A 26331-nucleotide genomic window follows, 5' to 3' on the forward strand; every position below is an offset into this window, starting at 1 on the left:
TGATATGTGTGCATATACTTATAATGTGTTTACTTCCGTTTCATGGCACAAATGTTGCACATGTTCTGTTAGATGTATCCCAAAGGATTTCATAGTTGTTCACGATATTATAAGTGGTATTTTTAAAAATCTCCATCTCCAGCTCATTTTTTTAGTATTTAATAATACAGGTCCTGTTAGTTCTGATAGCTGTCCTGTATTCATCCTCTGTGTTGATAATCAAGTCATATGCAAATCAGGACAGTGTTATGTCTTTTCCAACCCATATGCTTTTGATTTCTTTTTCTTGCCTTACCACAGTGGCTGGGAGTTCTGGTGCAGGATTGAATGGAAGTGGTGGGAGCAGACATCCTTAACTTTGTTTCTGATTTTAGGGAAAATGCATTCAGTCTTACACCACTAGTGTGCATTCAGCTCCACATTTTTTTGTAGAAGCCCTTTATCAGGTCAAGGCAGCCATCTTTTCAGTTTCTAGATTGCTGAGATTTCCATAGACGAGTGATTTGGTCACACACGTTTCCCACATCTCTGTGGTTTTTTCTTTTCAGTACATTGGTACGGTGAACTTCCTTGATTTTTAAATATTGACCCAAGCTACGTTACTGGGATAAACTCCACTTGTCATGATATCGTATTCTTTTCACTTATTACTGATTTGATTTGCTAATGTTTTGTTAAGGAAGTTTGCATCTCTGTCTATGAATGCTATTGATCTGTTTTTTTTTTTTTTTTTTTTTTTTTTTTTTTTTTATAATCTGTCTGGTTTTGGTGTCAAAATAATGCTGCTCGTATAGAATGAGCTAGGTATTTCTTCTTCACTTTTTTGTAATAGTTTATGTAGAATTGGTACTGTTTTCATAAATGTTTGGTAGAGATCAATGGCAAAAACATTTGAGGTAGAGATGTGCATGTGTGCGTGTCTGTGGGTTATAGCTACAGATTCAAAGTCAGGTACAGGTTACCAGTTTCTTTCCGAGTGGCTTTCGTAGATTATGTCTTTCAAGAAACTTGCCTGTGTTATCCAGGTTGCTTACGGCTGTCTACAGTTTTCCCTTATTACCCTTTCAGTGTCTGTAGGGTCTGTCCTGATGTACAGTGATTTCAGTGTCTGTAGGGTCTTTCATTCTTGATGTAGATAACTTATATCTTTCTTCTTAATCACTCTGGGTAGGGTCATTCCATTCTATTGATGTTTATGAAGACCCGGGTTTTACTTTCATTGTTTTATTTTCTATTATTTTTCTGGTTTCTGTTTCATTGATTTCTCCTCTTTTATTTTCTTCCTTCTGTTTGCTGTGAATTTCATTTGTCTTCTTTTTCAAATTTTTTAAGGTAGCATCTTACATTGTTGATTTGCAACCTTCATTTATAACGTAAGTACTTAATACTATAAATTTCCCGCCGCTAGTGCAGCGTCCCACAGTTTATGAATATGTTGTGTGTGCGCTTTCTTTATGGTTTTTTTTTTACGATTTTATTTTAAGTAATATCTACACCCAACATGGGTCTTGAACCCATGACCCTGAGATTGAGAGCAGCACACTCCACTGACCAAGCCAGCCAGATGCCCCTTGTGTGTTCACTTTCATTCAATTCAAAAGATTTTCCCATTTCCCTTGTGATTTCTTCTTTGGCACATGGGTCAGTTAGAAGTATGCTAATTCCAAATATTTGGGAGTTTTCTAGATCTCTGTTCATTATTGCTTTCTAATTTAATTCTGTGGAGGTCAGGGGACATATATTTGGTATGATTTCAGTCTCTTTAAATACGTGGAGCTTTGTCTGTGTTGGGGAACATTCTGTGTGCACTGTTGCTGTTGGCTAGAGTGCTCTCACGGCAATTGGGTTGGGCTAGTTGATGGTGCCGCTCAGGGCTTCTCCATCCTTGGGAGCCTATCATTCTGGCCTGCTCAGTCAGCTACTCAACCACGGGGAAAGGGAGGTCTTCTAACCGTCTCTCCTCTCGGTCTTACTGGGTTCATGTCTTCTTTTAAATCTATGTTTGTATTCACTTTTTAAAACTCATTTTGAAATTAGCAAATATTTTGTTAAGAAAATATGGAAAACAAAGTGTTAAACATAAAATTAAAGCCAGAGATAGTTTTAATGAGTTGAGCTGGATTGATCCTTCAAACTTGTTCATGAGTCGTGATCATTCTTTGTTGTTATATTATTACCTATGAAAACCGTTTCAGACTGCTAACATGTAATCAGTTACAGGTTTAATGTGGTTTGGTGATTACGTTATATGTATTAGCACAAATGAGTTGTAGATTTTTAATGGTAGAATTTCCTTTGTGTACAGTTTTAATAGAAAATTTAAGTCAGTAAGTAGGAGATCAAATTATTTTGAAATTATAAAAAGCCATATTATTGGTTTGGCCTTTGAAAATACGTAACAGATTAAAAATTCAGTGTAAAGATGATTTAAATGACCCTTGCAACGTCCTCCCTGTTTTTTGTTTTTTTTTTTTTCTGAACTGATGTTCTTAATTATCGTGAGCAGACGCTGGCATACGGGGACATGAACCACGAGTGGATCGGCAATGAGTGGCTGCCCAGCCTGGGCCTCGCGCAATACCGCAGCTACTTCATGGAGTGCCTGGTGGACGCGCGCATGCTGGACCACCTGACCAAGAAGGACCTCCGAGGGCAGCTGAAGATGGTCGACAGCTTCCACAGGTGTGCTGCTGCACGTTGGCCCTTCCTGGTTGGCTAAGAGATGTTTGCCCACCGCCACGGCTAACTGTGTTTTGTTTTGTTTTGTTTTTGGTTTTTGGCAACAGGAACAGTTTCCAGTGCGGAATTATGTGCCTGCGAAGGTTGAATTACGACCGTAAGGAGCTAGAGAGAAAAAGAGAAGAAAGCCAGAGTGAAATAAAAGGCTAGTACATGGCATTTAATTCATGCAGCGAGTGTGAACAGCCTCGGTGATTTGCTGCTTTTTAAAAAAATCAGCAAAGGCTTGAAGGCATCATTACAGGGGAGGGAGAGATGATCCCTTTCTGTGGCCAGAGACCCTGTGCTCGTTTTCTCGTGCTTAACGTCAGTCTGTAGGTACAGGGTCTCCGGGTAAACATTCTTCCTCTGACCTTAGACATTTCCTCTTACGAGGACACACGTCCTCTTTTGTTCAGAAATGCTGCTACACACCATTAGAGAGCAACAGAGCACAGGTGAACAGGCCCCTGCTGTGTGCGTCTTGGTGTGAGTGTGAAAAGTACTGCCCTGGCTGTCTCTCCAAGGACTCGAGGGGCCCACAGTAGCGTAGCGTGGTTCTCCTTCCTGTGGATGAGGGAGCGGTATGGGGTCAGCGGGGCACTTGGGCCTCGCAGACAGGGTGGGGGGCCTCTTCTGGGGCGCGGGGGTGGGGGAGCAGGCAGAGGCATTTCGAGGAGGGAGCAGGCCCAGGGGCGTATAAGAGGACATGGTGCTCAGCCAAGAGAGCAGCACCCAGGGCACCTCTAACTGAGCAAGTGTAGTGGTTTGTTTTGCAACAAGACGTTAACGATTAAGCTCAACGTAACCTCTCCCCAAATTTTCAGTATAAAGAAATCACTAAGAATGGTAATAGCAGATCGGACTTACCAACTCCAAGCACAAAGGTTCATTCATTTAGTCCTTACCACCGTCCCGTGAGTGCTGTTTTCACCCCTCGTGTTTACTAAGAAAGAAAGGTAAAAGTGTGGTTACGGAAGGGGCACCTGGGTGGCTCAGTCGGTCGAGCATCTACCTCTTGGTTTCAGCTCAGGGTTCGTGGGTTCAAGCCCTGTGTCATGCTCTGTGCTGACAGTGTGGAGCCTGCTTGGGATTCTCTCCCTCCCTCCTTTCCTGTGCCCCTCCCCCTGTTGCTCCAGCTCTCGCTGTCGCTGTCTGTCAAATAAATAAACTTAGGGGGCACCTGGGCGGCTTAGTCAGTTAAGCGTCTGACTTCGGCTCGGGTCGTAATCTCACTGTTCGTGTGTTCGAGCCCCGTGTCAGGCTCTGTGCGGACGGCTCACATGCTGGAGCCTGCTTGGGATTCTGTGTCTCCCTCTCTCTCTGTCCCCCCCCCCCTCAAAAATAAATATTAAAAAGCTATTTTGAAATAAATAAACTTTAAAAAAATGTGGCTGGAGGGGAGCCTGAGTGGCTCAGATGGGTTGGGCGTCCGACTTCAGCTCAGGTCACGATCTTGCGATGCATGAGTTTGAGCCCCGCGTTGGGCTCTGTGCTGACACCTTGGAGCCTGGAGACTGCTTGGGATTCTGTGTCTTGCACTCTCTCTCTCTCTCTCTGCCCCAACGCTTTCTCGTGCTCTCCCTCTCTCTCCCCCCCACTCTGTCTCTGTCTCTGTCTCTCTCTCTCTCTCTGAAAAGTAAATAAGCATAAAAAAAATGGCTGGGAAGATAGCCCATTTGAAGGGTAGTCTAGCCATGATTGAGTTAGTGTGAGTCACAAGAAACACCATAAGACAATATCTGTGATACGTGTTCTGTACATGTAGAATATAACATATGTATGTAACGTAAATGTAGTAACGATCTGTAAGTATTTTACATGTGTCCGTGTGTGTATATCTGTCCTTTTACCTAGAAGAGGACCTTGGAAATGAACTAGGCAAATGTGTTTCATTTATTGTGTACTTCCATTTTAAATCTTTTCACGGTTGACAGAAGCAGTCTTTCAAAGTAACTGGTGATCATCTGGTGATTTTTAGATCTCTCCTAATGCAAATGCAATATTTATTACTTTGCGTAAACATGAGGTCTCCCCTCACAGTCTCTAATATGCTGGAGAGTATCTTCGAGTTTCTGGTTTCCCAATGAGTCAACAAAACGGGCTTCACGATTGTAACTGAGAGGTTCGTGTTCAGTCCACAAGGTGCCCAGACACGGGGCCAACACGTCTGATGGGAGGAAGGTTTTCCAGCAGACCCGCAGTCTGTAGATGAAGCATAGTCGCGCCTCGTGTGTCCTTCTGGTTCCCGATGCCTGGGCCCTGGTCATTTTGTATTCTCTAGAAAGTCATGTGCATGAGAACTTCCTTGTTCGAGAGTTTCCTCGAGGAGTGGGTTCCGACGGGACGGTTTGCATGAGGCTGGCGAGGGGCCAGGACGACAGCGTGTGAGCGCAGCAGGGGCCATCTGCCCGCCTGGCGGTGCCCGTTTGGGTCACGCCTCGGGTTGGGACCCGGAGGCTCAGGGCGCACAGCGGGGATCCCTGTCCTGCGTTACAGGGTGTGGAAGTGATGGAGAGAGCTTTCTGCAGCCGCTCTGACCATCGGTGTTTACTGTCTGCAGATGTGCTGGTTTGGAGCAATGACCGAGTGATTCGCTGGGTCCTGTCGATTGGCCTTAAAGAGTTTGCGAACAATCTCGTAGAGAGTGGCGTTCACGGTGCGCTGATGGCCTTAGATGAGACATTCGACTTCAACGCCCTGGCGCTTCTGCTTCAGATCCCGACCCAGAACACACAGGTGACGCCGGGCCGGCCGCGCCCGCCCGCCGCTCTCCTGCTGGAGACCCTGCGCCCCGTATTTGAGCGAGGTGGCGCGTGGCTACACCGCACAGCTCGGCCTGTCTCCGCGAGCCTGGGCTGTGCTGTGTGGCCCGGAGTCCACGTGCTGCCTCCTCCTGCCTGAGCTCTGCCTGTCCCTTCCCCTCACAGGCTCGTGAGCCTGGCGTGCATTGAGCCCTCAACGCGGAGAGAGAAACGCTCTTACTTCCGTGTGTCATGTGGAAGTTTCATGGATTCTGTTTCCGATTTCCCTGTGGAGTTTGTTTTGACTCATGGGCTCACTGGAGAGTCAGGAATTTTTTATCCGTCCTCAGAACACTGTACACCTTTGGGCACGCCCTCAGTCTCCCCACTGGAAACCACCCCCCCAAGACACCCTGGTCTAATTTCCCAGGGAGCATGGACCCCTCTTCCCAAAGGCCCGTTCCCGTAGGCCTCCTGGGGGGCTCAGTCGATTAAGCGCCGGACTCTTGGTTTCAGCTCAGGTCTTGATCTCATAGTTTGTGGGTTTGATCCCCATGTCAGGCTCTGTGCTGACAACGTGGAGTCTGCTTGGGATTCTCTCTCTCCATCTCTCTCTGCCCCTCCCCTGCTCAGCTCTCCCCCCCCCCCCCCCCCCCCCCGCCTCTCAAAAATAAATACAGTATTAGGATTCAAGGCATGTATCCCTTGGGTTTTTAAAAATTTTTCCAGTCTTGGTTTAAAAATAATTGCGATGTGCTAACATCCTTTAGATTGACATAACTTTTGGGCTGTCGGTTTATGATTTCAGGCTCGTGCCGTCTTGGAACGGGAGTTTAACAACCTTTTGGTCATGGGGACGGACAGAAGATTCGATGAAGTAAGTTTTCCACCTAATATCTAAATTTCCATTAACTGTAAATTATTAATATTTGGGGGTACCTGGCTGGCTCAGTTGGAGGAGCGTGGGACTCCTGATCTCAGGGTTGTGAGTTCAAGCCACATGTCGGGTATAGAGATTACTTAAAAGTATAATCTTTAAAACAAAAAATAAATGTAGGGGCGCCTAGGTGGGTGGCTCAGTCAGTTAAGCGTCCGACTTCAGCTCAGGTCACGATCTCACAGTTTGTGGGTTTGAGCCCCGCATTGGGCTCCGTGCTGACAGCTTGGAGCCTGGAGCCTGCTTCAGATACTGTGTCTCCTTCTCTCTTTGTTCCTCCTCTGCTCATGCTTTGTCTGTCTCTCTCTCAAAAACAAATAAAGATTAAAAAAAAAATTTTTTTTAAATAAAAAAATAAATGTAGATTACTAAATTTGTAGGAGCCACGTATCAGATAACTCTTGCAAATGTGGAGATAATTTTACTTTACAACTTAAGCTTTGCTCTTAATTTATTAACAAACGAGCCATTAGGGCTCCTGGGTGGCTCAGTCGGTTAGGTGACTTCCGCTAAGGTCATGATCCCCCTGTTTGTGAGTTCAAGCCCTGCATTGGGCTCGCTGCTGTCACCGTGGAGCCTGCTTCGGGTCTCCTGTCCCTCTTTCTCTCTGCGCCTCGCTCACACACACTCGTTCTCTCTCTCAGAATATAAAAAACAGGGACACCTGTGTGGCTCAGGCGGTTAAGCATCTGACTCTTGGTTTTGGCTCAGGTTATGATCTCACAGTTGTGAGTTTCAGCCTCACGTCTGGCTCCGCGCTGACTGCTGAGTCTGCTTGGGATTCTGTCTCCCTCTCTCCCTGTGTCCCTCCCCCACTCAAGCTGATTCTTTCTCAAAACTAAATAAGTAAACTTTAAAAAAATAAAACAAAAAAACGAATGAGCTATTGAGAAACCAATATTTTCACAGAGATGGGTGGTTCGGTTTTTTTACTTTTTGCTATTTGACTTTTGATACTCTTCAGAAATATTTTTCGCATCGTAACACGTTGGCTGCAGCCTGGGAATAGAGCCTGTAAGTTGTGTTTTTGGGGGCAGCAGGATATCTCACTGCAGTCCAGGGCCCTGTGCTCTGGGGGAAGGTTTCGGTCGTTTATTTGAAAAGACGCAAAATGTTGCTTTCTCCTTACACAAAACCAGGACCAATTTACTCCCACACCACTACTCACGACTGTCTTCGTTGCCATAAGAACACTTGGTGTGACGAGAACAGGGCAAGTGAAAGGGCGCTGCGGGACTGTCCGCAGCCTGAAGACCGTTTTGAGGACAAAAACGTAGTATCTTTTACAGCAGGAAGGTGATTTCACGTAGACAGTGGAGCAGGCCCAGGCGGCCCAGGACTGCCCTGACTTGTGCCCCTCAGGGTCCCGGCACAAGTGTGGCCCTGCCTCCCTTTACCCCCTGGGGCTCCCGTCTGGGCAGGCGGCCCGGTGGCTGTCAGGAATGGGGGTAAATACGTCGAAACAAAACTGCGGAGTGAGGTCATTTTAAAGGGCTGGTAACTTTACTGTATATTTTTGTCTTTTATTTTACAGTCGGTCTTGTTTTCTGTCCTTTAATTTCCCAGGACGATGATAAAAGCTTTAGGAGGGCACCTTCTTGGAGAAAAAAATTTAGACCAAAGGACGTTCGTGGCTTGGCTGCTGGGTCTGCAGAGACTCTCCCCGCAAATTTCCGGGTCACTTCCTCTCTGTCCTCACCCTCTATGCAGCCAAAGAAGATACAGCTGGACGGTACGTGACGTCCCGCGCTGCCCCAGCCCCTCGGCGGTGGCACAGGAGGCTCGTTGGCTGGAACGTTAACAGTGGTGGAGAATGGCCGACCTGATGCGTAACAAGGCGTTCGGGTGCTGTGGCGTGCTCAGGCTTGAATGCTCTAAGATTAATCCCAATTCTGCTTCTCAAAGTCTCACAGCGATAGAGATTGTTTTAACGTTCCTGTCTGGTTGAATGTTAGCGTATCCTTCCAACTACTGAAGCTAGGCTTCGTGGGTGTCCTCCGGGCGTGGGACCAGCACCCATGCTTGCAAAGCTACGTATGTGATGGGCGGCCCTAGGGCGCTCGTTTATAAGATGGCAGCGCGGTGGCTTTCAAGCCGCATTTCTCCCCCCCCCCCCCCCCGGACTGCCCTCCACACACAGTTCCCACCTCCGTCCCTGTGCTGCTTCTCCGTGTCAGTACGTGTCATAAGAGGATGGAGAGAAGGAAGAGGGCGAGCCTGGGCTGTCCTCACGGAGCGCGGCCCGTCCTGTGGAACCCACATCGGCCGTGTAGTCGCCACGTTAGGTCGGGCCGGCGATCAGCCCTTGCCCGTCCTTCTGCTTTGCGGCCGCGGCTGATGAGTTGAGTGTTTTGTAGGCCGATCTCCCGGCTCCGGCTACGTCCCACTCAGTGACAGCATTGGGAGCCAGATGCCCGGGTTAGAGCCCGGCTCTGCCACGAGGGAGGTGTGTGGCCTTGGGCCCTGGGCCTCAGCGTCCCCGTCTGTAGAGTGGTCGTCGCCCTGGTGTCTTCCTCATTGGTTGGCTGTGATGGCTCAGTGAGTCCCTCACAGGAAGCTTTTGGACAGGGTCAGGCATGTCCCGCGGGCCACTGCGGCGGTAGGCCTGTCGCAGACAACCACGCTCGCCCTCGATGGCCTTGGAAACCTGTACGGAGGATGTGGTTGTGGGGATCGTACGGTGTGGTTGTTACAGTTTCCTGCTATTGGCCCTGCCCGTACTTGGGTTTGTGAGTTTGGCTCTCGCTCTCCTCTGTAAAAACCAGGGGAAAGTGACTTATGTAAGGCCTTTACTGAGCTTTGAGTGCGGGCAGCATTTCCATTAAAAAACTCCTTCTCTTTGCCAGACTTCAATAATATGCTTAATGAGGGAGAAACCCAACTTTTCAAAAAATAGCATTCTCCTCGTGGAGCCCATAGCTAATTTTTATCAGTTTTCGTTGTAACTTAGCCTCCGCTCACTGCCCTCTGATTGTCCTCACAGCCTTATTACCATCTCCATCTTCGAAAACCACGTCTTGCGGGTTAAGTGTCAACGGTGATGTTTGGATTAGAGTTCGGGGAAACATAACTCGAGAGAAAGGCGTGGGGAGCGTGTCACGTGGCAGGGGGCTCCACACCCTCGTGTGGTGACTGAGCAAAGCCAGCACAGCGGGCGTCTTCGTGGCTTCCTAAAGCAGAATGAGTGCGGGGGGCCGCGGCGGGGGCTCATCCAGGTGGCCCGCGGCCGCCGGCAGCGCAGCTCGCACCCCGGTGCCTCGGCCGAATATTGACAGGCTGTGTTCCCGCGGAACCTGCCGGAACACGGAACATGGACTCGGGAGCCACACACACCCGCTGCGGAGGTTGGAAAACTCTGCCGTGCGGGGCGTTTGTTGACAAGAACAGAAGCCTCTGTTCTCACGCTGTTTCCGGCAGGAGCCGAGGCCGGGCTTCAGTGCTCTTAGCCGAGTCGCTGTCCCGCACCCCCTCCGGGGAGGGCAGAGCGGGCGTCAGGACGCCACCGGACTCGGTTTACCTTCACCCTTCAGTGGGCCGCTGGCATTCACTGGGTCATTCACCGCATACTCTCCTTACAGAGGATCGTTAGGGCTGAGGGAACAGTCCGGAAAAGTCGAGAACTCTAGAGGGTTTAGGGGGAAGAGAGTTACCGAGTCAGGAGTCGTCACGCGTGCAGATGGACGCGGCGAAGTTGTTCTCCTGGCATCTGCCGCCCCGTTGCTGTTTTAGAGCGAACTCCCAGGGAGTCCCCAGGCCGCTTGGGGGTGGAGAGAACCCCACTCGGAGGTGCCCCGGGAGCCCTCGGTGGGTGCTGCTGTGGGTGAGAGTGTGCGTGGCTGTAATAGTGCCCTCGTGTGACGTTTTGAGACTAACCGCATGCTGTGTTTGCACGCCGCCCCTCGTGCTGCTGGTCGGAGCAGGCAGCGTTTCGGGACCGCAGAGGCTGGATTCCGCCACAGTCAGGACTTACTCCTGCTGACGCCCCCTGTGGTGAGTAGAGGGCACCGTCCGTGCAGGCCGCAGGCGGGCACCCGTGTCCTGTGCACGCGATGTCCGTGGGCGCCAGGAGAGCGAGCCCACGCAGGTTCACTTAGGGACTTTGAGAAATACACACAGGCACGACACGAGCCTCTCTGCACCTGCTAAGAGGATCCTGGGGTTTGTGTGTGCTTCTTACACTTAATAAAGAGGTTGGTGTGGCCTCAGTTTTTCAGGGGAAAACTGTATTTCCACTCTTTCCTTAAACAAAAGAAGTTTGGCTTCAACGTCTGCTAATGTCTTTGGGGTAGGGAGGCAGGATTGCAGCCGGAGCAGAAGGGAGCTGCTCTGAGCTGAGCTGACCACCGCCCCCCCCCCCCCCCCCCCCCCCCCCCGGTGTTCGGGAGCACGTGGCACTCGCTCTGCCTGGCCTGGTGGAGCTCCCAGGTCGGCAGGCGGCTGGCTGGCTTGTTTTAAACACACCTTCCTGAATGAACCAGGCCCCAGCGGATTCAATACCGTCGTCACGTGAGTGATGGCGATGGCCTCTCAGTTGAGAGATTGGTTTTTAAACACGCGACAGCATTACCATCTGAGGGGCTGAGTTTGAACATGGAGATTTCGGGTGTGGGCCCAGGAGCCCGGCCCTCTTCTCCCCTGCTCTGAGCGGGGCGGCAGCCAGAATATTCGATGGGTGGGGGCTCCTGGCTGGCCCAGGAGGGGGAGCCTACAACCCTTGATCTTGGGGTAGTGAGTTGGAGCCCCACGTTGGGTGTGGAGATGACTTAAAATCTTTAAAAAAAAGAATATTTGATTGGATTCTGTATGCTTTTTTTTTTTAATTGGTAACTTTTAGTCATATGCCAGAATGAAGTCAGTCAAAGAATTCTCGATGTGCAAAATGCTTCATGTTTTCTCTAAATTCTCGAAGCGCTTAAAACAGGAAGGCAGGGGCGCGTGTGCTGGGCCCCACCTGGGGCCCTGGAAGGTGCTGTTCGGGCTGCTGTCTTAAGAGTCGTTCTCTTGCTTTTATTTTCCAGTTTACCCACACTACTTCTACCGGTGATCGTGCAGCACTCTGAGTCCGAAGGGGACTACGTTTTAAAGTTCAGCGGGATCTTTAATCTGTTAATACTTGTTATATGGACCCTGAGATATTTTATTACAGAGTTTTTAATTAGTGAAGAATTCATGAATACCATAGAGAAAATATTTTAGAATTTAATGTTTCTTATATTTATGTAAACTTATGACTTCTTTTATATAGTTACTTACTTTTTCATGTATATCCAGGCTATAAATATCCTTTCCAATCAATTCATGGTCTTCTATCTAAGTTTAGTCTTTCAAATGAATGTACTGTAATGCTTGTATGTATAAATCCTATGAACAAATATAGGGCTTTTGTAAATTATGCATTTATTGTAATTATCATTGTTTAATTTTTTATTAATAAACCCTGACAGAGAAAAGGATTTTACCGCGTTTGTAAAATCATCGTGACACAGCGTGCATTTTCCTTGACAAATGTCACGTAGCTCTACAACAATCATTTTGAAATAATCAGACTTAATTTTGAGCAATTGTTGTATTTTAATGACTGACCTTGACTACACTTTTTCTAGCAAGAAATGCTTTATTCTGCAGTGTGAACAGATTAAAAATATCTGGCGTTAAATATCAGCTAATAAAACTGGGAGTGGAAGGGTTATCGGAACACTACGAACATCTCCTAGGACCGGTGAGCCCTTTCAGAGCCTTGTCCCTGGGGGCTGGGCAGCTTTTGCCTGGAGTGACCGGCAGGACCCGGGAGCTGAGGACCCAGAAAGCCTGGGCAGCGGGGCCTGGGCACCCCGAGCTCCCTGGCCCCAGAACTCTCAGAGGACCAATCAGGAAGCACTGGGCTCCCACCGCGGGGCAGGGTGCTGGGTGCCCACCCAGGAGGAGGGCGCGAGATCCTGGAAATAATGTAGTGCAACTCTAATAAAGGCCTTATTGTTCTTACGGAAATCAACTTTTTACATTTGTTTGTAAACATGTTTAAAGAGTGGACCTCTTCGTCCGTTTGTAGATTTTGATGCGACAGCCATTTCGGTTTATAGAAGTAGCAAATGTACTTACTTTTTACGTGGCATATTAAAAAGCCAGCAAGAAATGTGCTCAGATCATGGTGTGTTATTTATTATGCAGCTGATACAGAGATAGAAACGGCATGTCTTTTTACATTTGGTTTCTGCTTTTAATTTACTTGTACAATTGACCGTTTCCGTTCTATTTTTTCTATTAATCTTTTGTGAACTTCCTGATTGTGTAACAAAGTATGTACAGTCTACTTTTGAACTATTTTTATCACAGTATTATTTATTGCTGTCTTTCAATACAGTAGTGAAGCGTTTCCCACTGCCAATAAAGAATACTGAGCATAAGCTGCCGTTACCTTGAGAAGTGGCTGCCGTGGTTTTCTCTCGTGCTCTGGGCCACGGAGGCACTTTTGCCACGTGGAAGGCCTAGTGTGGAAACCAGCTGATAGAATAACACAGCTGGAAGGTGGACGTACAGGATGGGGGTGTCCTCCGGAGGAGGGCCGGGTGTCCGTGCCCCAGAGGAAGCGGCCCCGGGAGATCCGTGCAGCTGGGGGCCCAGGCGATAGGCCGGCAGGGCCAGGGGACTGGTCCACGGACAGGGCCGGCTGAGGCCGCCCCTCCTCCGGGCTGACGGGGCAGCGGTGTGCGTGCGTGTGCGTGTGCGTGTGCGTGCATCCTCGGGCACACGCACGCCTTCCACCCTGTCTCCGCTCCGCTTCCATCGTCCGTGTGGGCTTTCCTCTCCTGGTGCTGTCCTCCCAAGGTCACAAGACGGTGCCCAGGGCCGCGTCCTTCCCCATCATCTCAGCCCCTGGGAACCGGCCGGGCTGCTTCTCCCGTAGCTCAGACCCAGTCGTGAGTCTCGTACCAGTCAGCGTGGCAGAGGGGAGGGTCCGCCCGCACTGGGGTTGGCAGCCCTCACGAGGCCACCGCGGGCGGCTCTGGCCCAAGCTCCCCGATGGCTCGGGTGACCGGACGGTTCCCTCCCTCTGTGCCGCGTAGAGCGTATGGCCATCCGGTCCGGGGACAGACACCCTGGGCCGTGGGCCGTGTGGGGTGGGCACTGCTGAAGATAGCTCGGTTCTCACCTTCCTGTTCTGTGTCTCCTGCCAGGGCCGACCGGCTGCTCCCGTGAAGGCCGCGTGTTTTCTTCATGTGGGGTCATACTTTCCGTCCCCGGTCCCTCAGGGCATAGGTAGGTCACTCTGTGTCTTCCTGTTCAGAACCTGTGCTGGCTGATCTTTATTTTCTGCATTTCCTAGTCGTTAGTGTGAAGTGTGAGATTTTTCTTATTTATTTTTTTTAACGTTTATTTTTGAGACAGAGAGAGACATCATGAATGGGGGGAGGGTCAGAGAGAGAGGGAGACACAGAATCGGAAGCAGGCTCCAGGCTCCGAGCTGGCAGCACAGAGCCTGACGCGGGGCTCGAACTCACGGACCGTGAGATCGTGACCTGAGCCGAAGTCGGACGCTTAACCGACTGAGCCACCCAGGCGCCCCGTTAAGTGTGAGATTTGAAACAGCGGAGTGCTTCCTGGCTTTTTACATCCAACATTCCGTTTTTCCCCATCAAATCTGGGCAAGCCTTGGGCGTCTGAAAGTTTCTGGAAACAGCCCAATTCACCAGGGTTCATTAAGTTGCAGGTGTTTTAGTAAAACTTAGTGTGGTGATTCCACTTTTGCCTGAAAACACGCGTTGGCCATACTTGGCTGTGCCCCGCCCCTGTCACCACCCCCCCCCCCCCCCCCCCCCCCCCCCCCCCGCCCCAAATGTTCCCGCTGCTGAGCCACAGGCCTGCCGGGTCCCAGGGAAGACTCTTGACTCCTCCCACGGCCACACGCTCCTCCTTGAGGCCCCTCTACCCTCATCACTGCTGCCCTTAAGGTCCTGTCTCGGGTCTCCCGTCCCGCGTTCTGAAGGTAACTGTGGCCCCCCGCGCTCCCCCTCGCCTTTTGCCAGCGGGGTCCTGCCGCCGCCCGGACGGGTGCTCCGCGGGAGGCGGAGGGGTCTGGCCCCCCGGCCTCTGCAGAGGGGCAGCAGGCGCCTGCGCACGGGCGGTTGGTGCCGCCTTCCTGACGCGGCGGCTTTGCTGGGTGGGTTTCTCCAGATCTCAGACGCAACCCTCTCTCGCCTTCCCGTCGCTTGACTCCTCGGGGGAACGGGTGGCCCAGGTTCTGCTGTTTCTCGTCCCTGTCGCCCTGCTGCACCTTTCGCAGTCCCGGCTCGAGGCTGTAGCGGTGTCCGCACCACCCGGCACCTGGGCAGAAACAGGCCGGGGGCGGGGAGGCTCCGTCCTTGCCCAGCTTGGGTGCCGCGCCCCCTCTCGGTGCACCTCACCTGCCGCCTCTCGTAGGAACCTTCGTCCTTGGGGCGCCTGGGTGGCTCAGTCGGTTAAGTGTCCGACTTCGGCTCAGGTCACGGTCTCCCCGTTCGTGGGTTCGAGCCCCGTGTCGGGCTCTGTGCCGACAGCTCTGTGTTGGAACCTGCTTCCGATTCTGTGTCTCCCTCTCTCGATAACCCCCCTCCGCCCATGCTCTCTCTCTGTCTCAAAAATAAAAAACTTTAAAAAAAATTTTTAAAGATTTTTTAAAAGTAACGTAAATGGATTTAAAATCTTTTAAGTAGGTCCGCCTGGGAGGCGCAGTCCTTTGAGCGTCCAACTCTTGATCTCAGCTCAGGTCGTGATCTCACCGTTTGTGTGTTTGAGCCCCGCCTGGGGCTCTGCGCTAACGGCACGGAGCCTGCTTGGGATTCTCTCCCTCTCCCCTCCCGCGCTCACGCATGTGCCGTCAAAATAAGCTCTAAAAAAATTAAAAAACTAAATAAAAAACTTTTTAATTTTGATGATCGTGGTGACTAAGGGATTGTGACATTGCACAACTAGAGGGCTGAAGACGTCTTAGTCTCCAACACCTTATTTTGTTTTTAACTTTTATGTTAATTTAAATTTTTTTTTTAAGTTTATTTATTTAGAGAGAGAGAGAGAGTGGAGGAGAGGAGGGGAGAGAGAGGGAGTGAAAATCCCAAGCAGACTCTACACTGTCAGCAGGGAACCGACGTGGGGCTCGATCTCATGAACTGTGAGATCATGACATGAGTTGAAATCAAGAGTCAGATGCGAAACCGACTGAGCCACCCAGGTGACCCTGATTTCTATTTAGTTTTAAAGATTTTAAGTAGTCTCTGCCCTCAGCGTGGGGCTCAAACCCATGACCCTTAGATCAAGACTTGCATGGTCTACCAACTGAGCCACCTGGGTGCCCCGTTTTATTTATTTATTTTATTTTTGTTAATGTTTATTTACTTAGAGAGAGAGAGAGAGAGAGGGAGAGAGGGAGGGGCAGAGAGAGAGGGAGACGCAGAATCGGAAGCAGGATCCGGGCTCCGAGCTGTCAGCACAGAGCCCGACGTGGGGCTCGGACTCCCGAACCGTGAGATCGTGACCTGGGCGGAAGTCAGAGCTCAAGTGACTGAGCCCTCCCGGTGCCTTCCTGGTTTTAGTTTTTTGCTGACAGTGACAGCACGCACACTATTTCCAGGGAAACCGTGGCTGCCCCCGCTCTGGTTCTGACTGCCCTCCCTACCCCGTGTGCTCCCGTTCTTTCCATTTCCTCCCCTTGCTTCCCTACTAGCTCCTGTGTGCTCAGTGTGGGCCCCAGCCCATCCGTCTCAGATTTATCTCGTGGCATCTAGGCAATAAAGCATTATTTATGGCTCAGCCACATGGATTGCTAGGACTACAACAGAAAGGGCTCGCGGTGCCACCGTATGGCCTGGTATTTACCCGTGAGCTAACCCAACCTCTGCGACTTCTATGCCCTGGGTTAGGTCGGGGTATGCGTCAAACATTAACTGACCGTGTGGGTTGATACTGGCGGAAGCTGGGTGATGGATTCGTGAGGGTTTACGGTCTACCCTCCTTTGGCATTTGTGCAGAAGTTTCTAGAATGGAAAGCGTTAGTAGTTGTTTAGGGATCCCCTCCGTGCAATAGACGGTCTCAGCCTGGACGGACTGCTCCCTGGCCCTCCCTTTGGAATGTAACGTAGCCCGGGTTCGAACTCTGAGCCGCACCCGGCAGCGGAGACACATCTCCCGCCACAAGTCATCACCCACGTGCCACACGTCACGATTCCATCTTGACCCTGCTTTACGCATTTTGATACGTGTGACATCAGGACGCGTCCTGCAAGTGGTGACATCTTAGACTTGCTGAAACGCGGCATATGACGACGTCACAGTCACGATGGGCGGCAGGTGCTTCCCTACAAGTCCCGTTGAGAGGGTGGAGTCTAAGGCCTCCCCTTGAGCCTGGGCCAGCCTCAGTGACGGAGTTGACCAAATGGATATGTAGATGCGATGCTCAGGGACGCTGAACTGAGCCCATCAGGAGCCCGACAGAAACCAGCCCCCAGAGGTGCCTGGGGAGCTCAGTCGGTTAAGCATCCAGCTCTTGGTTTTGGCTCGGGTCATGATCTCACGGTTTCTGAGTTCGAGCCCCGTGTCCGCCTCTGAGCTGACAGTGTGGAGCCTGCTTGGGATTCTCTTTCTCTCTCTCTCCCTCTCTCTGTCCCGCAAATTAATTAAAAAAATAAAATAAAATAAAACAGCCCCTAAGTAAGAAGTCCAAGTGCCTGTTGTATGTGCCCAGCATCTTAGGAGGCCACACTGGACCTCTGGTCCCCAAAGACAGGATGGGGAGAGGCAATGAGAATCTCTCCCCAAGAGTCCGAACCAAAGCCCCAGGCACATGGCCCCAGTCATTTCATCCCAGCCGTGGCTAGCCATTTGAGCCACCGAAGCTGGGGCTCCCCTGGAAACAAAAATGAGCCATTGCCCCGTGCCCTGCCCCAACGTCCCCTCCACGGAACCGCAGCATCATCAAATGGCCGTTTACTGTTAACCTTGGGGTGGTTTCTCACACAGCAGCAGATAATCGCAACTCCTGTGGATGCACGAACGGTTACATTTTCTCTTCTGCTGCCTTCTGTTTTGCACGCTGCCTTTCCCCCCAGGAATCTGATTCATAATCCACTAAAGGATCACCATCTGCTCTGCTTTTTTATCTGCTGTGTGAAAATCCACCCCCAAACTCCGTGGTAGTAACCAGCAATGATCCCTCGTTTGTCCCGATTTGGTGGATTGCCAGTCGGGGTGGCTCTTCTGCCAGATCTTCCTGGATTCGCCGGCTCCCCACGTGGTGGCGGTCACCGGCCCCTAGTGCCGAGTGCAGGCTGGGGCGCCTGAGTTCCCGCTCCCGCGGCTCTCCCACACTCCGCGATGCAGCCTCAGGTTCCGGGAGTGCAAGATCAGACACTAAGGTGTCCCAAGGGCTGGACCCCTTAGCGGTGTATGTAGACCTCAGGCAGTGTCATTTCTGCCACATTATATTGGTCAGAACAAGGCACCAGCCCAGCCACGACTTCAGAGGTTGCGGGAGTAGACCCCATCTGCCTCTGGACAGGAGGCACAGCAATGTCACCGCTGTGAGGTGTGTGTGTGTCCCCAAATTCCTGTGTTGAACCTCGTGCCCAACATGATGATACTCGGTGGCAGGCCCTCTGGGGGGTGCTTAGGTCCCGCGGGTGGAGACCTCTTGCCAGGGCTCTTATAGAAGGGACCCCGGAGGGCTCCCTTGCCCCTTCTGCCACGTGAGGACACGGCGGGAAGGCGGCCATCTGCGAATGGCCGGCTCTCCTCGGACGCCAGTCTGCTGGCACCTCGATCTTGGACTTCGGGCCGCTAGAACCGTGAGAAATACGTTTCTGTGACCCGTAAGCCGCCTCTTCGGTGCTTTTCTGTGACGGCGACCCAGAGGGACCAGGACCGTCAGGCTGCAAGGAGGCGTGGACGCGCGAGCGCGGTTCACTCAGGGCTCCAGCGGCCCGTCTGCTTCAGCTGCCACAGCCCTGCACTGTCCCAGTGGGCCCTGTCCTCACAGGTGTCCCTAGACTAGGGAGGCCGCGAGAGATTTCACTACAAGGAGGAAGTAGATGTGACAACAGACGCTTCGGTGTGAGTGAGGCGAGGACTGCAAGCTACGTTCGGGAGGGAGAAGGGCCACAAGCAGGTTGTCGCCTCGGGTCTCCCGAAGGACCCGCCCGGGCAGCACCTTGGCTTTGGCCCAATGACCCTGCCGTCAGACCTCTGGACCCCAGAACTCTAGGAGAAGAAACTGGGGTGGTGGTTTTTTGGGGATTTTTTGAGCGGCTACATTTGTCCTAATTTGTCACAGTAGCCAGAGGAAAGTGACCCCCTCTGCTGCCACACCATCCCATAGCGTGGGGGGTCCACGGGGGTTTCCAGGGGCCGGGCCCAGAACCCGCCGCTCCGCACCCATGTCCGAGTGAAGCCGAGAGCCATCCTGTATCGACACATGCCCGGTTGGTAGGGAAGAAGGGCATGGTGGGGGCGGGGGGGGGGGACCGTCACAGCTCCGGTCTCTGCCACACCCTCGGAGGCATTGGGCCTTCTTGGTGACGCAGATACCGGGTGCTTCCCCCCACCCGGCTGCAGTGACCTTTCCAGTCTTCTGTACAGACGGGGCGGGGGTGGGGGGCTCAGGCCCAGCAGGCATGCGGCCTTGGCCCCCCCTCAGCACTTCGCACGTCTCTTCGTTTCTGGTCCGCGGAGACGCTCAACTCACTTTTGAGCCTGGCTGTACGTCTGTGCTTTGCAAACGTGTGTTGTGTCTGCAGTTGCCATGGAGCCAGCCAGTCCCTGCCTCCTGCAGGACAGGAGCCGTGCGTCAGAGGGGGCAGCCGCCGTGTCTTTTCACCCGGGAGCCTCCCGGAGGCTCGCTCGGTTCTCCACCCAGCAGCCAGAGCCGTCGTTGGGCGTCACAAACGCTCATGCCGCCCTCCCGCCACAAAATCTCCAGGAAGCCTTGGTTGTCCTCGTCAGAAAAGTGAAAGCAGTGACACCCGCCTTGCTGAGAGGACGTAGCAGCTTTGGGGGGGGGGGGGGAGTGGGAGTGACTGCTCATGAGCTGGGTTTTGTTGGGGATGAGAATGTCCAGGGCGCCTGGGTGGCTCAGTTGGTTGGGCTCAGGTCATGATCTCACAGTCGGTGGGTTCGAGCCCCGCATCGGGCTCTGTGCTGACAGCTCGGAGCCCAGAGCCTGCTTCCGATTCTGTGTCCCCCCCTCTCTCTGCCCCTCCCCGGCTCGTGCTCTGTCTGTCAAAAATAAATGTTAAAAAAAAATTAACAACAACAAAAAGCCAATGTCCTAAAATTCTCTTGTGGTCACGGTCGTTATCAGCCTGTGACTATACCGAAAACTACGGGATTACAGCAACAATATATTGGGACTTCCTCAAGATAAAAAGCTTCTGCACAGCGAAAGGAAACAATCAACAAAACGAAAAGGCAGCCTCCAGAAGATATTTGCAAATGACACATCTCATAGAGAGTATCTAAAATACATGAAAAACTTGTAAAACTCAACACCCAAAAAACAAATAACCCAGTTACAAAATGTGCGGAAGACTTGGCCAGACACTTCTCCAAAGAAGACAAAACAGATGGCCAACGGACACATGAGAAGATGCTCAGCATCGCACATTGTCAGGGAAAGACAAAGCAAAACCACAATGAGATGTCACCTCACACCTGTCACAGTGGCTAAACTCAACAACCCAAGAAACAGCAGGTGCGGGTGGGAATGCAAACCAACGCAGCCATTCTGGAAAACAGTGTGGAGGTTCCTCAAAGAGTTAAAAAAATAGAACTACTCGGGGCGCCTGGGTGGCTCAGTTGGTTGAGAGTCCGGCTTCGGCTCAGGTCACGATCTTGTGGTTCGTGAGTTCAGGCCCCACGTCGGGCTCTGTGCTGATGGCTCGGAGCCTGGAGCCTGCTTGGGATTCTGGATCTCCCTCTCTCTCTGCTCTCCCCCCGCCCCCACCACTGACACTGTCTCTCTCTCCCTCGTGCAAAAATAAATAAAAAAAGATAAAGCTACCCTACAGTCTAGCAATCACGTTAGTGGGTATTGACCCAAAAAGTACAAAAACACTAATTCAAAGGGATGCATGCATCCTTCTGTTTATTGCAGGGCTATATTCAACGGCCAAGATACGGAAGCAGCCCAGGTGTCCATCGACTGATGAATGAATAAAGATGCGGGATATATACAGCGGAGTATTATTCAGTCATCAAAAAGAATGAAATCCTGCCATTTCCAACAACGTGGATGGAACTAGAGCCTATTATGCTAAGTGAAATAAGGCAAAGAAAGACAAATACCATATGATTTCACTCATGTGGAATTTAAGAAACAAATGAGCAAAGGGGGCGGAGAGAGAGAGAAAGCCAAAAACAGACGTTTAACTCTAGGGAACAAAGTTGAGGGTTGATGGAGGAAGGTGGGTCAGAGATGGGCTAAACGGGTAGGGGGAGATTCAGGGCGGTACTTGTGATGAGCACTCGGTGTTCTTTGTAGGTGATGAATTGCTATATTGCACACCTGAAACTGATATTGCACTGAATGTTAATTAGAATCTGAATAAAAACTTAAAAAAACCACTTGTACTTCAAAAAAAAATTATTTTTAATGTTTTTATTTTATTTTCAAGACAGAGACAGAGCATGAGTGGGGATGGGGCAGAGAGAGACACACAGAATCCGAAGCAGGCTCCAGGCTCCGAGCCGTCAGCACAGAGCCCGATGCGGGGCTCGAACTCACGAACCGCAAGATCGTGACCCGAGCCGAAGTCGGACGCTCAACCGACTGAGCCCCCCAGGCGCCCCAAGAGAATTTAACTTCCTAAATGTCTCTTGTATCTACTCCCTTTTCTCCATCTTACCTGCCACCACCCGTTTGCCTGAACTGGCTGTACTAGGCTCCTTCCTGGCCCTCTTCCCATCCATTCCCCACACTGCAGCCAGAGGGATCTCATTACAATTCAAACTTTATGATGTCTCGTCTATGCTTAACTTTAAGGACTTCCCATTTATTTTAGAATCAAGATCAAGGTCCTTGTGTGCCCTGCCAGCCTCTGCATGACCTGGCTCCGTCTTCCCCCACTGTCCTGCTTCATCACCATGCTTCTGCTACACTGAACTTTCTTCAGTTCCTCTGCCTCAGGGCCTTTGCACATGCTGTTCTCTCTACCTGGAAAATTCTACCCTCCTTCCTTCTACTTGGCCTTCAGATCTTGGTCCAAATGTTAATTGCTCAGAGACTCCTTCTCTGATCTCCTGGGTGAGTCCAGGTCCCACCTTTTCTCCAGAACGATTTCACAACACCTTTGCCTTCTTTATTGCATTTATTCTGTTTCTTAGTTATGTATCTGCGTGATTATGCCTGACTTCCTTTCTAGGCTGAAGGACCCTTGGGCCAAGGTCCATGTTTAACCTGCCGAACTTCTCTTGATACATCTGTGGCCTTCTCTGGATGCACAGGACGGTGGGTCGGTGGAAGATGAGGTGACCCACTAAGGATGGGCGGGTGGATGGGCGAAGAAATGGTGCGTGGACGGACAGATCATAGCTGTCTGATGGATGGGTGGATGGAAGGCTGGATGGGTGGATGGATGAAGGGCGGACGGCTGGGTGAGTGCGTGAATGGAGGGTGGGTGGAGGGACGGATGGTCGCACGGGGAGGGCGGGGGATGATGCGTGTGCTCCTTCGCTTGCCTGGCGCACGGTCCTTCCACCCGGGCCGGGAGACCTGGAATCCTCACCCGATCGCAGTCCGAGCGGCCGCCCCGCGGCACTTCCTCCTGGCCGAGGGCACGTCAGGCCTGTCGGGCGGCCCGCACCCGGGCGGAGCCCGCGTCGGCGCCGACGGAGGGCGCGGCCCGGGCCACGTGGGCGCGGGAGGCCGCTCCCCGCCGTGGGGTCCGCGGCGGTGGATCGCGGGGGCGCGGGGCGGGGCCTTGCCGGGACCCGGATGCGGCCCCGCCTCCCCGCCGCGGAACCGGAAGCGGGGCCGGGCGCCGGGAGCAGCGGGCGCGGCGGGGCCGGGACCGAGCGGGCCCGGACGGACCCCAGGCGGCGGTGAGCGAGCGCGGCCTCCTCCGGGGGGGGCGGGCGGCTTCTCTGCCTCGTCCCTCGGGCGCCGCCAGCCCCGGAACGGGAAGGAAGCGGCGGTCGCTGCGGTCTCGCCGCTCTTCCGCTCGCGGTTTCGGGCGCGGGGGGAGCTCGGGCGAGGCGTCCCCGGGCCGGGCGGGCGGCTGAGGTGTGGGGTCGGGGCTGCGGACCGGACGGGGGGGCGGGAGGGTGCGACGGGGGTGGGGGTGGGGGGCCTCGGCGCTGGAGGGGATGGGGGAGGCCCGAGGGGGAGGGGCCGGGGGTCTGGGCGAGGTGGGGCGGGAGAGGGGCGCTGTGGGGGAGGAACGGGGTCGGGGGGAGGGGGGGCCGGGGTCGGAGGGGCGGGGTCCCAGAGGCGGGAATCCGGCGGGGAGCGGCGGGGGTCGCGGGGGCAGGGGAGGGGCGGATCCGAGGGGTCGGGGGTCCTCCCGCAGCCCGCACCTTCCGCGAGGTTGTGCAATCAGGTCAGTGGGAGTGCGGCGACGTGCGCCCCTGCGGCAAGTTGCGAGGCTCTAAATTTGGGGCAGCCCCTCCTCTGGGTATGTTGGAAGTCACCGGAAAGGTGCTTTGGGGCTTTCTGCGTGTTCTGTTTCCATCGCTTGCACGTTACGGGCGCGCGATCCCCCCTCTGGAGGGGCGGAGGGGGGGGGGAGAGGGGACCGGGCTTCCTCGGGCTGGAATCCGTGGCCTTGTGGGGCCTCTCGGGGAGGAATGCCATTTTCCGCTGAGCGCAGTTCTGGAGGCCTCCCCTCCCCGGCCCGCCCTGCGGGCGCCGCGCTCCTTCAGGGATTAACCCCCTGGGTTCTGGCCGCGCGGGGTTCCGCCCAGCAGGCCCGGCCAGCCCGGGGCTGTGGGGCAGGCCCCTCCTGGCCTGCCCCCCTCTGACCGCCTGGTGAGTCACTGCCCCGGTGTCTCTCTGGCTCTCTCGGAAAAGCAGTCCCAGATCCTGAAGGAGCGGGAAGCGTCCTGAAGGTCACTTCCGGACCCAGGAATAAAGGGGGAGGGGGATGCCGACTCCGGTTGGACCCTAGGTCTCCCAGTCACTACAGCCTTTGCCTTCCAGTGGAAGCATTTGGACGGGCTCATCTTTAGAACACTTTTAAGTGCGTGCGTTTGGTGATTCAGACTTAGGTGGGTGCTGTGCAGCACAGGTAAGGTGCTCAGAAAGGGCGTGGTTGAGTGCGCGAGTCTTCCCGGCCCTGCCCTGCGTGGCACTGTGCCAGCCACGGGTGGACTGGGTCACAGTCCCTGGCCTTCACCTTGTGGGCGTGCACGCGGGCGCTCTGAGCAGAGGACGGCACACAGGCCCAGACCCCCCCCCCCCGCCCCCCCGGGGCGTTCCTCTGGCGGGGCGCGGGCGTCCGGGACCCCTGTGTTGGCTGCTCAGATGCCTTTTCGCTCTCTGCCGTTCTGCCCCAGCGAAGGCAGCGAGGTTGCTGCAAAGTGAATTCTGTCCCATCATCTGAAACTTTGTCCTGTAGCGTTTCCCACTCTGTGTGGCAGCGCGAGCTGAGTTCATGCTGGTGTGGTGTCGGTGGGCACGTGTGACGTTTGCAAGGAAGGTCTGTTCACGGTGAACAGCGAACAGTGTTTCTGGGTGACCGTTTCACTGAGATATAATTCACATACCGTGTGGTTCACTCATTTAGAGGGTTCGATTAAGGGGCGACCGGGTGGCCCAGTCGGTTGGGTGTCCGACTTAGGCTCAGGTTGTGATCTCCCGGTTGAGGAGTTAGAGCCCCGCGTCGGGCTCTGGGCTGACAGCCCAGAGCCTGGAGCCTGCTTCGGATTCTGTGTCTCCCTCTCTCTCTGCCCCTCCCCTGCTCGTGCTCTGTCTCTCTCTGTCTCAAACATGCAATAAACATTAAAAAAAGTTTTTTTAAGGGTTCCATTAAATAGTTTTCTAGTCTAGTCACAGAGTTGAGCAGCCATCGGTCACCACGATGAGTTTTAGGGCAATTCTGGCACCTCACGAAGAATCCCTGTTACCCTCCCTCCAGCGCCAGCAACCACCCGTGTACTTTTCGTCTCCCTAGACTTGGTCGCTCTGGACATTGCACGTACACGGGACTGTATAATACACTGTCTTGCGCTGCCTGGCTGCTTTGCTTCGCGTGTTTTCACGTCATCGTGTCGCGGGGCATCCGGCCTTCACTCCCGTTTCTTGCCAGATCCTATTCCCTCCTACGAGTGGCTCACGTGGGCCGGTTACGTAACACGGGCGTTGGCATCGTGTTTGCTTTGGGGCTGTCGTGAAGGATACTGTGCGCGTTCCGTGCAGGTTGGTGTGCGGACGGAAGTTGTCGTTTCTCTCGCGTCCGACTCTGGAGGTTGGAACCCCTGGGTCATTTGGTAACTGTGTTTAAGCTTTGGGGGACCTGCCACACGGTGCCTCGCTTTGCATTCCCACCCGTGGGGTGAGGCGGCTCCGGTTTCTTCACACCCCCCTCGAAGTTGTTATTGGCCGTGTCTTTGGTTTCAGCCGTCCTGGAATGAGAGGCTCGGTATCTGCTGTGTCTTGAGTTGCGCTCCCTTGACGGTTCACCATCCCGGGTGTCTTTTGTGAGCTTAGCAGCTAGCAGCTTATGTGAGTAGCTCTCTTATCTCTGGGGAGACGTCTACTCAGGTCCTTCCCCGTTTTGCAGTGTGGTCAAGCGTCCTTTATATTAATGCAGTTGCAGGAATTCCTGACTTGTTTTGGACATGGGACTAGGGAACAGTCTCCCCTGTTCTGTGAATTGTCCTCGCATTCTTGATGGCGGCTTCTGAAGCACGGAGTTTCACATTTCGTCCATTTTATCTGTTCTTTCCACTTCTTCTTCGTGCTAAGAACTGTTGCCAAATTGGAGGTTATGAAAATCTAGTCCTGTGTTTCCTTGTAAGAGCTTAATAGTTTACGCTTAAATGTTAGATCTTTGACCGGTTTTTGTGTGCGGTGTGAGGTTGGGGGCCAAAGGCATTCTGTTTGGGTGTAAACCAACATGCAGGCTTTTACGTTTTCAAACAGTGATCCTTGCGATGTTTTTTAAAAAATCGTTTTTAATTTACAATTTGGAGGGGGTACTAATTTGTTGTAGATGTGAGGCCATCACTGGCTGCTCTTGTGTGGATGTTTCTAGATGTTTGCCGATGACGGTAACAACTTCGGTACCTGGCGTGTGCGGAGCAGCCCGCAGAAGTTAGGGTGTCCAGAGGGGACTGGGGAGAAGGCGGGCGTGAACCGTAGGGTCAGGAACTCAGTAGGAAATGGAGCGTGAGGAAGGCTGGCAGAGCACCGCCGCTGTGGCTCCTGGTCTGTGACGCAGCTGCTCGCGGGTGTAAGCGGCGTGTGCTCGGGACTGGCTTGTTTCTAGGGAACGAGGGGACTTTCTTCCTCTGCTCCGTAATGTCCAACCGTGCGGTGCCTGTCGAGGCTGCCGTATGGTTTTCGGGAGTCGGTGGGGAGTCGGTGGCTTGACTAATTGGAGTCTGATCTCTGTGCAGTAACCGTAACGTTCATTAGAAGTGCAGCCGGCTTCTCCCTTGCTCCCCGAGTCACCCCGCTCCTCATCCAGACAGCAGTCCCCGGGCTGTGTGTCGCCCGGCCGCATCACGGTCCCTTTCAGAGAGGTTTCCTTAGCTTTTTTATTTGTTAATGTTTATTTATTTTTGAGAGAGGGAGACAGGGTGTGAGCCGGGGAGGGGCAGAGAGAGAGGGAGACGCAGAATCCAAAGCGGGCTCCAGGCTCCGGGCTGTCAGCACACAGCCCCACACGGGGCTCGAACCCACGAACCTTGAGATCATGACCTGAGCCAAAGTCGGATGCTTAAACGGACTGAGCCACCCAGGTGGCCCTC

At 53.0% G+C, this 26331-nt stretch overlaps 2 protein-coding genes across 10 annotated transcripts in view; both read left to right on the forward strand.

Moving 5' to 3' along the window:
• PPFIA1 (PTPRF interacting protein alpha 1) overlaps positions 1-12819 on the forward strand; it is a 90399-nt gene extending 77580 nt beyond the window's left edge. For 3 of the 4 annotated variants that reach the window (XM_042904163.1, XM_042904160.1, XM_042904161.1), the window contains 7 exons: positions 2507-2682; positions 2787-2884; positions 5282-5457; positions 6271-6339; positions 7966-8131; positions 10320-10389; positions 11418-12819. In XM_042904163.1, coding sequence (XP_042760097.1) covers positions 2507-2682; positions 2787-2884; positions 5282-5457; positions 6271-6339; positions 7966-8131; positions 10320-10378 — 744 coding nt within the window. In that variant the 3' untranslated portion in view covers positions 10379-10389; positions 11418-12819. The remainder of the gene's footprint in view (positions 1-2506; positions 2683-2786; positions 2885-5281; positions 5458-6270; positions 6340-7965; positions 8132-10319; positions 10390-11417) is intronic. The other variant, XM_042904162.1, reaches the window with a different exon arrangement.
• A 396-nt stretch (positions 12820-13215) lies between these two features.
• Positions 13216-26331, forward strand: part of CTTN (cortactin) — a 40013-nt gene continuing 26897 nt past the window's right edge. For 2 of the 6 annotated variants that reach the window (XM_042905360.1, XM_042905366.1), the window contains exon 1: positions 22395-22461. The gene's annotated coding sequence lies outside the window, so the exon portion shown is untranslated. Of the gene's footprint in view, positions 13317-13574; positions 13657-22394; positions 22462-23539; positions 23626-26331 lie in introns of those variants that run through there. The other 4 variants (XM_042905362.1, XM_042905367.1, XM_042905365.1 and 1 more) reach the window with 4 other exon arrangements.

The sequence above is a fragment of the Panthera leo genome, chromosome D1, assembly GCF_018350215.1.
Source record: "Panthera leo isolate Ple1 chromosome D1, P.leo_Ple1_pat1.1, whole genome shotgun sequence".
NCBI lineage: Eukaryota > Metazoa > Chordata > Mammalia > Carnivora > Felidae > Panthera > Panthera leo.